A 12,103-nucleotide genomic window follows, 5' to 3' on the forward strand; every position below is an offset into this window, starting at 1 on the left:
GTAATCATTGAAGACTTCATCGGCATCGAGGTAGTTTGTACCATCGCTGTTATCGATGATATCTGCTCGATGACCGGCATCGGTGTGACCGCCGGAAGTTGTTTCTGCAAAGCCTCCATTACCATCTTCTGGATGAGGACAGTTAAGTCCAGAGTAGTGGATATCGGTAACAGTGTCGATGGTGAAGATGAGGGCATCGTAGACACCGAGGTTTGTGGAACACTGGCGGATTTATGCCATTTCGCGGACGGTTCTGTCGAGGGCAGAAACGACAGGGACGCCGAAGATAGACAACGTCGATGCTTGTGTTTTGGTCTTGGTTCCGAAACTGACCTGGTCGATGACGTAGACGGGGGTCGGTGAGGTAGCGTCCCCGGATCCTTTGATGTGTCGTTTTTTTATTAGGAGTTTTTTGGTTACTCCTGCAGGAGAGGATTTCGTCGACGTAGATGGTGATGGTATTAATTGGAGTTGAAAAAGATGATCCATCTTTTCCCGCCGGAGTTTCCGACCCTTTGGGGTCATTTCTTGACATTGTGAGCATGAAGATATTTCATGCTTTTCTCAGAGGCAGATCACACATTTGATATGTGGCTCTGTTACTGACATGGTCCGGTTACAAATAGGACATTTCTTGAAACCGGAGGCCATGTTGGCATCGACGGCCGTCGAAGAGAATCTCTGAGAAAAAATTACCAATGAAAAATGAGAATTCTATGCTATTTTTTGTCACTGTCCGGTGACAAATGTGAAGTGAGACCCGATGTGGGAGAAAATTGAAAATTTAAGGTGACTTTTTCCATCAAAATTGTGAGAAGTCTCACAGGGCTCCGGTAACCGCGATGCTGATGGCAGCGCGGAAAAACGAAGACTGGAGTGAGACCCCTGTGGCAGAGAATATCATGGCATGCTGGGCATGCTCAGTAGCCTCAGGCTGCCAGTCAAAAGTTTCTAGAAACTTTGACAGAAGTTTTCCCGCGATAGGGCTCCGTAGGTGATGTCACCCAATTGTGAGGACTAGCATCCTGCTTGTCCTGGGATAACTATTAATCAAGTTGATTTACGGAATAACCACTGCTATTACTGACAATCAAAAAACAAACACATGTTGCAAAAACAAATTAACAAAATATCAAAAAAGTAAAACAATTTATTAGAATAGGACCATCATACCACCCTTTGGGTTTAGAACATGGTTAATGTTCAAAAGAGACCAATTGGGTCTTGTATAATCATCGGTCCAAGTATAACCAGTCCTAGAGGTAATGTTTTATAATTTTTTTCATTCAATATAGTGATGCTTCTACGAAGATATATAGATATATACTTCTCCTTTAATATATCCAATACAGTCAAGCCCGACACGATATCATGTTACGCAGCAGCTGCTTCGGGGGCTCCAAAATGTGTGAATGTGTTGAAACAATGGATTTTCCAAACTTCTCTTACTTAATAATTCTTATCATCATATGGTCCCAAAAGGGCATTTTTGAACGCCCCAATGTTCTCAAGGGATACCAAGGGATGACATTAATAGCATGCAATTTATAATGTTTGGGTATTTGCCAGGTACCGTATTTTCCGGCGTATAAGACGACTTTTTAACCCAAGAAAATCTTCTCAAAAGTCGGGGGTCGTCTTATACGCCGGGTATCGTCACATAGGGCACACCTGCTCTCTGACCAGTTTCTCTCAATCACACACATGCTCTCAATCAAATGCATTCTCTCACTTACACACAGGCTGGCTGGCTGGCTGCTTTTCTCTCTCTCACTCACTTCCTCTCCCCCGCCCCCCAAGCACAAATAGTAGCTGCAGCCCCCGCAGGCCAAGAAAGAAGAATCCCATCGGCCGCGGGAGGCTCATGGTGCTGTCTCCTTTCCCTATTATCAGCTGCTTCGATTGCTCGGGGGCCGATGCTGCTGTCGCCTTTGCTATTTTTTCATGCGGCACGGCTTTCTCCTTCCCGCACACCACACTGCCGTTGCCGCTAGGCTATCAGCACGTTCAAGCCCAGCAGGAACGGCAGCGGTGCAAAAAAAAAGCTGTGGCATCCGCGGCTGGCCTTTTCTTCTTCCCGCCCCCCCCGCTTTGAACCGGAACAGGAAGTGATGCGCGGGAAGAAGAAAGAGCCGTGCCGCGTGAAAAAATAGCAGCGGCGACAGCAGCATCGGCCCCCGAGCAGTCGAAGGAGCTGGTAATCGGGAAAGGAGACAGCAGCATGAGCCTCCCATGGCCGATGGGATTCTTCTTTCTTGGCCTGCGGGGGCTGGAGGAGGAGGCTGCTGCAGCTACTATTTGTGCTCGGGGGGGGGGGGGGGGGGGGAGTGGAAGTGAGTGAGAGAGAGAGAGAAGCAGCCAGCCTGTGTGTAAGTGAGAGAATGCATTTGATTGAGAGCATGTGTGTGATTGAGAGAAACTGGTCAGCGAGCTCATGTGTGTGTATATGTGAGAGACAATGAAAGTGACTGCTCAGAGAGATGGACTGATGTGTATGTGAGTGTGAGAGAGAGAAAAAGCATGGAAGTGAGAAATCTGGGTATGTGAGAAAGCATGGGAGGAAGAAGCCTGATTATGTGAGAGAGAGCATGGGAGCGGGAGGGCTGTGTGTGTGTGTGCGTGCATGAGAGAGAGACTGGTTGATAAGGTGACGGTGTGTGTGAGAGAAAGAGACTGGTGTGTGTGAATGTGAGAGAAAGAATGTGATTCAGGGAATGAGAAGCCTGTGCACGTGGAGAGCAAGCATGGAAATGAGAGAGAGACCGGTGTGTGTGTGTGAGGCAGAGAAAGTGATTATGAGAGTGAGAAGCCCGTATATGTACGGTAAGCAGAACACGGGAGTGGGAAGCCTGTGTGTGTGTATGGCATGAGAGAAACTGTTCAGGAAGGTGTCTGGTGTGTGTGTCAAAGACTGTTTGGGAAATGATTGGTGTGTGAGAGACAGAAACTGGTCATGGGGGCATGACTGGTATGGTGTGTGTGTGTGTGAGAGACATGGGCCCTAAGGAAGAGGACCATGAGTATAGAGCTTAGCCATTACTGCTGCTTCTGGTGTGTGCTACGGCCTGCATGGAAGAGGAGTAGGAGAGCTGCTGGAGGGGGTAAGTAAAGGTGGCTTTTAAAGTTTATTTTTCTTGATTGACTGCCATTTTAATTATTTAATATTATGTGATGTGTCTGCTTTTTTGAAATATTTTATTGGTGTTTGGAGAATGTTTAATAGTTTTTATGAGTTTTTAATTATTGGATGTTATTCTGTTCATAGCTGTTTTGAAACATTTATTCTGCTTATTAGTATAGTTTTACAATTATTTCTGTGTGGGGATCTATAGCTGCTTGCTAGTTCTGTTTTCCTAATAAGAGGTGTATTGGTTTTTAGGGCCTGATATACGGTATTTGTAGTGTTGCCTTTTCATAGATAGGGTTGCTCCTGTTTGAGTGTAAAATTATTTTTTTTCTTAAAAATATGTATAAAAAAGGGGGGGTCGTCTTATACGCCCAGTCGTCTTATACGCCGGAAAATACGGTACTTGTAACCCGGATTGGCCACTGTTGGAAACAGGATGCCAGGCTTGATGGACCCTTGGTTTGCTCCAGTATGGCAACTTATGTTCTAATTCTCCAAAGGGAAATGCATTCCACCATCTGCTTGAGAAGGAGAATATTGGCAGGCTGTCAGGGCAGGACTATATAGCCGTGAAGTCAGCTTTTTGTCTGTCTCCATCTGCTGGCAGAGGTGCATAACCTACTTGTTGGGACTGACCTGCCCAAATGCTAAGGAAATAAAATATAACATGTGCTCTCTCCATTTACCCCCTTCCGCTGCAATACTGCAGGCCCCACTCAATCTCCAGTTTTACCTCCACTTCCTCACTAAACCCATATGCTTATCCTAGGCTTTTTGGAATTCCTCCTCTAGGATATCATTCCATGTCTCTACCACTCTTTCTGTGAAGAAATATTTCCTTATGTTAGTTTTAAGTCTACCCTCTTTCAGCTTCAGACAATGATTTGTGTCTGATTGGTCAGTTGAGCTCTAAAAGCTGAGATTATGCATTCCACTATCAGATAGTTCCAATTCCCTCAGCTTCTTTACACATAAAACAGATTGCAACAGAAATACAACAGTAACAAAGCACTCCAAGGGTCATTCTGCTATTTTAGGCCCCTGTGGTGCAATTACTCATGGTAATTTAAGCTCTGTTTTACTGTCAAACGAATATGATGATATCTAGCTTTAGAGCACACCACAGCAACATTAAAAGTTTCATTGCTCAGCTTTGTATGATACTTGGATTCAGTTCCTAGATTAGCTTTCCTGAGCTGTTAATGTTGCTACGAGAATCTCTTAAAGTACCTCCTGCTGATGCGCCAGGAACAGCACAGAGCATTTCCCTTTATAGAATCATAACCTACCCTTGGGCACCGGAAGCTACTGAAGAGGCCATGCGTGATGGTTCCCTCAGAGGAACAAAGGAAAAAGAGAGGCCTTGTTTGCGAATTTAACAAGAATCAGAGAAGAAAATGTGGGGTTAAAACCATACCAGCTTCCTCTTCCTCTTCTTCTTCGTCATCTACTTCACCATCATTGAAACCTTCCTCATCCTCCTAGATAAAAAAAAAAAGGCATACAATTAGAATTTCTGTTTAGGTTTCTATGATAATGAGAAGCGACCCACCATCTGCTTCTTGCAACCATGCAATCCATCACATCACCCAATCTCAATACATGTATCAGGGTCTTGAAGGATGGTCAGCAATGCTGAGTAGCTAAAGCTAAGTTTGCAGAAATCAATTAAGCAACAATATAACAAAGGGACTTATTTTCCAGAAAACTTCTTAGTAAATTGGGCCCAAGGTTTCTTCTTTGTGTCAGGTTTCTCATTGTAGGTTCAGAGCTTCATCATATTCAGCATACAAAGAGGATTCCAGTAACAGAATAACACAGAATAGGCAAAATGGAGACAAGAACTTCACCGTGCAGGGCACATCCCTGCTGTATGATTTACAAAGACTCCCAATACCTTACACCGCTCACCTACTCAGAACACATACTCTGTGCACACACAGAGTTCGCAGAAGCTCTGCTCACATGTCCACTGATGGGCTCTAGATTGATACTCCACTGTACCTAACTTATGGGGGAGGGAGTCTAGGGGTAAGGGCCTAAGAATCCAGATGTAAGTCTTCGAATCCCCACTCTGTCAAGGACTTCATTCTCAAGTCTCTTCACTATGCTGTGGCTCAGTTTACCCATTTGTGCCACATAATTAACATGGTCCTTCTTCCACACAATTTCTGCCAGCTGTCATATGGTGTCCAAGGTTCAGATGCTTAGTCCCCTTGAGGGAGCGAACAATATCTGGATGTGCTACCACCGCATAACCATCGAGTTTCCCCAGGAGGGAACCAAGGGCCAAGACCTGCACCTGCAAGGAACTGAAGGACAAACCTTTCGAGACGCCATTCTGAAGAAAGGAGAAAACCTAAGACACAGAGGCCTTGCGTGCTGGAACACCAGACTCGGAACACACAATCTCAAACACTCTCCAGACCCGGACATAAGCAAGAGAGGTGCTCGTAACAATGTGGATATAACTTCCTCCTTATAACCTTTCTTCCTCAATCGCCGCCGCTCAAAAGCCAGGCCGCTAGACAAAAGCAATCCGCCTGATCGAAAAATACGGGACCTTGGCGCAGTAGGTTTGAGAGGTGACCGAGGTGCAGAGGACCGTCTGATGCAAGGTTTATGAGATCCGGGAATCATGGTCTCCCCAGCCACTCTGGAGCTACGAGAATGACCGGGCCCCTGTAAAGTTCTATCCTTCTGAGCACCTTGCCCACTAGAGGCCAAGGTGGGAACACGTAGAGAAGAATGTCTTAAGGGCAGGGGAGGACCAGAACATCCACATCTTCCGAGCAGTGCTCCCTTCTGCGACTGAAGAACCTGGGCGCCTTTGCATTTCCCAGGGTGGCCATCAGATCCAAGAGGGGAGCTCCCCTCTTGCGCATGATCAGGTGCATCGTGTCCTCGGACAACTTCCACTCTCCGGGGGCTTGAACATTGTCCTTCCCCGCAATGTGGGAGGCCGCCATCGGTCCAGATGTCGCTCCGCCTAGGCGAGAAGTTTGCTGGCTTTCAAGGCTACTAGCGACTTCTGTTGCCGCCCTGGCAATTGATATAAGCCACCGTGGTGGTGTTGTCAGAGAGGACTCGTACTGCCTTGCGACGTATCAAGGGAAGGAAGATCTTGAGTGTCAGGCGAACTACTCGGGCCTCCAGACGATTGATATGGCACCGGGATTGAACAGCGGACCACAGGCTCTGGGTAGACTGATTTTGACACACCGCTCCCCATCAGGAGAGGCTGGCGTCTGTCGTAACAATAATCCACTGGGGAGTTTCCAGGGGCATGCCCTTGAGAAGGTGAAAGAGCGAGAGCTACCACTGAATGTCGACAATGGAAGAGTCCGAGAGTGGCAGAGGTGTCCGAAACTCCTCAGAGACCGGCTTCCATCGGGACAGTAAAGCTTCCTGTAACGGATGCATATGTGCAAAAGCCCAAGGAACCAAATCTATAATTGAAGCCATAGAGCTCAGGACTTGAAGGTAGTCCCAGGCCGTGGGCACAGAGATGGACAGCAGATTCTGCACTTGATCCATGAGCTTGAACGCCCGAGACTCAGGTAGAAACACCTTGCCCACACGAGTGTTGAAGCGTGCTCCCAGAAATTCCAGGACCTGAGAGGGCTGAAGATTGCTCTTGGGAAAGTTGACTATCCAGCGGAGGGAGGCAAGAGACTTCAAGACTATTGACCGCTGCCTTGCAAAGGACTCAGACTTTGCCCAAATGAGCCAGTCATCCAAGTAGAGATGGACTAAGATTCCGTCCAGGCGTAAAGCGGCCGCCGCCACCACCATGACCTTGGTGAAAGTGCGCGGTGCTGTGGCGAGACCAAATGGGAGTGTCCGAAACTGGAAGTGTTGCCCCAGGATGTTGAAACGAAAATACTTCTGATACTCTTGGTGGATTGGGATGTGGAGGTAGGCCTCCGTCGGGTCGAGAGGTGCCAAAAATTCGCCCGAGTGAACTGCCGCAATCACCGCCCTCAGGGTCTCCCATTCTGAAATGAGAACCTTGAGGGCTCGATTGACTCTCTTCAGGTCCAGGATTGGGCGAAAAGAGCCATCCTTTCTTGGGCACGACGAAGTAGATGGAATACTGGTCGGACCCTTATTCCAGCAAAGGAACCGGGACTATGGCTCCAAGGTCTTGCAGGCGGCCAAGCATCTACATACCGCTGGGCGCTTCCGACTGCCGCAGGGAGAGACCAGATGCCGGTCCGGGAGGTCCCGAGCAAATTCTAATGCATAGCCTTTTTCGATTCCATCGCGGACCCACTGATCCGTCGTGATTTTGGCCCATTCCTCGGCAAACAGGGACAGACGTCCACCTAAGCTGGGAATGGAGGAATGGGCCGGCCGTATTTCATTGCGAGGAGGACTTTGCGGCTGAGCCTGGCAGGTTACCATCCCGGAAGGGACGGCAGCCACGAAAGGAATGAGACCATGGCTGTGATCTAGAGGGAGCACCCCTTTGAAAGGATCCCCGCGCTCTGGTGTTATACCGATGCTGCCCTCGGAAACGAGAGCATGAGGAAAAAAAGGACTTCGACTGTTTAGGGCGGTCCTCAGGCAGCTTATGAATCTTGTTGTCTCCCAAAGATTTAATAAGCTGTTCAATCTCCTCACCAAAAAGCAACTTACCCTTGAAGGGAAGTGTACCCATCTGTGACTTCGAGGAAGGATCCGCCGACCAATTCCGCAGCCAAAGAAGTTGCCTGGCCGACACCGCTGAAATCATTGCTCTGGCCTGCACCCGGAGGAGATCGTAAAGGGCATCAGCCCCATATGCAATAGCGCCTTCCAGCCGTTCTGCCTGTTCCACCTCTGCAGACGGGAGATCCTGAGTGCTGAGCAATTGTTGAACCCACCTGAGACTTGCCCGCTGCATGAGAAAGCTACAGACTGTTGCCCGAACACCTAAGGCCAGAACCTCAAAAATCTGCTTGAGATGTAGTTCCAGTTTACGATCCTGAGTATCTTTAAAAGCTGTAGCTCTCACCACTAGAATGGTGGTTCGTTTGGCGACTGCGGAGACCGAAGCATCCACCTTGGGAACCTTAAGCATCTCCAAGCATTGGTCAGGGAGGGGATAGAGCTTTTCCATTCCCGACCCACTCAAAGGCCTGATTCCGGTGTCTCCCATTCCCGGAGAAGCTGCATGAGCATGGGATGGAACGGAACGTACAAGGAGGAGCCCTAAGTCCCTCCAGGACAGAGTCCAAGTTACCTGGAGCAGCGACAGACGTGGATTATTCAGGTGGAACCTCAATCCCCAGCTCATCTAGAACAAAAGGAATCAGCGGATCCAGCTCTTCCCTTTGAAACAATTTAAGAACTCACGGGTAGTCTCCCTCAATGGGAGGATTAGAGAGAAGTAAATCCGCCTCCAGATCCGTGTCAGTATCATGGGTAGGGGAGGGCTGGGGAGGGTCAGGGGCGGATGGAACACCCGGGACAGTCCAAATCCGAACGGAGCCCTGTGGATCTGGCACCTGAGGGGGCTGGGGGAGGGATGTCAGAGGGACCTTCGCTGGCGGAGGGGTCCGGAGCGGGATCATCCTCCTCCTGCAGGCTGACTAAATAGGATTTGTGCATTAGGAGCACAAAATCCGTGGAAAACCTCGGTTTTGATTTTCTGGGTAAGATGGGAGGGGGGACTGTGGAGGGGGAGTCAGGGACCCCATCCAGGGAGTCAACGGGGCTTAAATTTGGCAGTAAATCGAAGAAAATCGGGCTCCCCTCCCCCCGAATCCTCTGGCAGAGCAGAGCTCAAAATGGCCACGGTTCCCGCGGCTTTTTGTGTGGGAGGTGGCTTAGCAACAAGCTTGGCAGCCCGACCTGGGACCCTCTCCACTGAGCAAACATGTAGAACACAGCCCATCGTGGGAGAGACGCGAAAGCAGGCTCCCCGCAGGCCAAGCAATCCGCTGAATGCAGCATGATGAGAGTCGCGAAGAAATAAAGCTGCTGAGACTGGCTGCAATCGCAAGCGGGTGCAGGAGATTGAACCCTGCTACGCTGCGTTTCTTTTTTTTTTTTGTTCGGTACAGAGCCAAAAAACGCGGGTAAGCAGTGCTGCCAAAGCTAGTCCAGGCTCTTTGACCAAAATAAATGGCAGAGGTATTAATTCTTCCCTGCAGTGTGATCCGAGGTGTTAAGTTTCTCAAGGATCCAAGCAGCCAAGGGGGAGGGGGGGGGGGGGAGGGAGTGACTGGACCACCAGTTTCACCTCAGACAGGCAGCAAGTCACCAGATAAAGAGTCCTAGGCTGAATGATCAAGGGGCAAGCCCTCCTAGGATCCTGTAAGAGTGAGGAGACTGAACTGTCTCCCAGAGTTAACTTTTTTTTTTTTGTTTTTAAATTTTATAAAAGAGATAGATAATACTTGCTTGATCCTTAAAAGATATGAAGAGAAAAATCTCCCAGAGAGAAGAAAATTAAGAGAGGGAACCACAGGTTCAACTGTCTGGATCTGCTGGAGACAGAGAAATACTGAAGGGATGCAGGGGGCCTCTGTCCTGATATAGGATACCCTTTCAGTTTTTCTCTGTCTCCATCTGCTGGACAGGAGGCTCAACCCACTGTCTGGACTGATCCGGGTACGTACAGGGAATGTTTGATTATATACCACCTTTATGGTAATATATTACAGAAGGTTGAAACTTGTTTCCTTAATCAATCATTTCACCACCACATAAGAACCCACAATTTGCTATATTGCAAACATTCTGTTTATTAATACAAAAACCTTTATATGTAAATACACTTAAAAAATATCCCCACCAACACATACACACATCCATACCATTCACTCAATGCACTTATTACTAAAACTCCATATATCAATAACCACTTTTATATCAAGAAACACTTTTACATCTCTCCTAAATGTGTTCTCCAATTTTGATGTAAATTCCCATTCTTCTTAAATTTTATTTGCTTTGGTCCTCTAACTTTTTTTCTGATTTCATCTTTAAATATTCACCAAGATGGGTCCACTACTCTCTTCCCTTATTCCTTTTTCTCAACCTCTGCGAATGCTCAGTATTTTACCACAACATCTTTTCCCGTTTCACCAACCAGATACTAAACCGCCATTATTGCTACTTCTCCTATTACCCCGGATGTTATACACGATGCGTTTTGAATGCGATTCCACCTCCTTACTCGCATTTCCTTTCGCAAACATCCGACTCTTCTCTCAAGTCAAATATTCACTATCTTTTTCATCCATGCAGTCTGGAACACTGCATGGTATGGATGTGTGTGTGTGCTTTTAAAAAAATGGGGGGGATATTTTTAAAGTGTATTGTTTACATATAAAGGTTTTTGTATTAATAAACAGAATATTTGAAATATAGCAAATTGTGTTTCCTTATATACTACCTTTGCCACGAGGAAGTTACCTCTGTCCTCAGTCTCATACCAGATGTGCCAAAAGGGGGCAATGATCAAGACAGGCTGGTATTTGTTAACATTCTTTCACTTGCATGAGTTTTCATACTTAGGATATTTTTCTAATTTATTATTTGATGGTACTACATGGACATATATCCTTATAAAGAGCAATCTGTTTTCTTTGTGCTGAAAACATGGACTGTGTACTTTAGTGTGGTTTTGTTTTTACAACATTTTTTTTATGGGAGACCTGTTTTTCGATAATTAATATTGATTACCGCAACGTGCTTTTTGGCAGACACTTAAAATTTTCTGCATATACAATGAAGGACAGCCGTTTTCATGCCTTTTTTTCTTTAAAACCCCGAGACGCTGTCTGCTGCAGGTTTGCAGTCCTTCCTGCTGCCAGGTTTTCAGCAACCTTGGAGATCAAAAGAAGCATTTCATCTGTTATTAGTGTTGTGGCTTTTCTCATTGTTTTGATATTTACATCTCCTGGTAGCGGTGCTTTTCATCTTTTGATAATTAATTGGCTGCCCTACTGAATCGCGTTGCTCTTTTCATGACAGTGAGTAACATTTTCAGATTATGTTTTTCTGGTCTGTCTCATCATATTGATGTGTGATCTTAATATTTTTCCCTTCACATATACATTTCCCCACAATTTTTTGTATTATTCTTTAGATTTTTGGGCTCTGTTGGTTCCAACTTTGGCAATTTTGCAATTACCCTCTGAAGAAGGAAGAAACATTATCTTCTGAAACAATGCAATGTCTACCATTGAACACACAGCGTTTCGGAATTGATACAACACAGCCTCCCTATAGTCTTTATGAGGACTACCTTTAAGATAAGTGTTTTCTCATTTATTATAGACTACATATGAGATTTAATTTTATTTGCATACAAAATATTCTTCAAAAAAGAAAAAAAAGGGGGAAATGCTTGATTATATACTTGGTAGAGTGGCGCATGTACACTCAGTTTTCTGAATGACTGATGATTAAAATCTATGCACTAGAACAGGCATCTTTTTAGCCCTGTATGATGTGCTCTCAATAGTGTTATATGATGGTCATTCTTAAATAGATGCTACATTTTTTCCACACATCTACATAGTTGAAGTGAGATTTCATCCTTTTCAAAGCCATGCCACAACAGGATGGGCAGATGAGGGTTCACCATTCATGTGACCTAAGAAACAGGCAAGAGCCACTATCTGTACCTTCAAGGAATTAAGGGCCAAGTCCTTACACAACCCATCATGCAAAAAAACAAACTGAGTGGGACTTAAACCGAACAAGGTTGAACCCCCTCGTTCCTCAGACCAAGCCTCAAACATTCACCAAACATGAAGTGAATAACTTTTGTGTTCAAAGGTGGAAATCACAGCAGTGGACTACCCACACTTCAGCAACCGAGCCCTCTCAAGGGCCACCTTGTAAGACAAAAATCAAGATGGATCTTCAAGAAGAATAGGTCCCTGCCCTAGCAGATCCCTGTGGACCAGTAATTGGAAAGGATATTCCACCAGAAGCCCCCGCAGATTTGCATACTCAGCCTCCTGGGCCAATCTG

General features: G+C 46.3%; 1 protein-coding gene across 5 annotated transcripts in view; it reads right to left on the reverse strand.

Moving 5' to 3' along the window:
* Nucleotides 1-12,103, reverse strand: part of ANP32A (acidic nuclear phosphoprotein 32 family member A) — a 108,593-nt gene that overhangs the window by 19,472 nt on the left and 77,018 nt on the right. For all 5 annotated transcript variants that reach the window (XM_029574440.1, XM_029574443.1, XM_029574438.1 and 2 more), the window contains one exon: nt 4,545-4,608. In XM_029574440.1, the coding sequence (XP_029430300.1) occupies nt 4,545-4,608 (64 nt within the window). The remainder of the gene's footprint in view (nt 1-4,544; nt 4,609-12,103) is intronic.

The sequence above is a fragment of the Rhinatrema bivittatum genome, chromosome 13 (assembly GCF_901001135.1).
Source record: "Rhinatrema bivittatum chromosome 13, aRhiBiv1.1, whole genome shotgun sequence".
NCBI classification, from domain to species: domain Eukaryota; kingdom Metazoa; phylum Chordata; class Amphibia; order Gymnophiona; family Rhinatrematidae; genus Rhinatrema; species Rhinatrema bivittatum.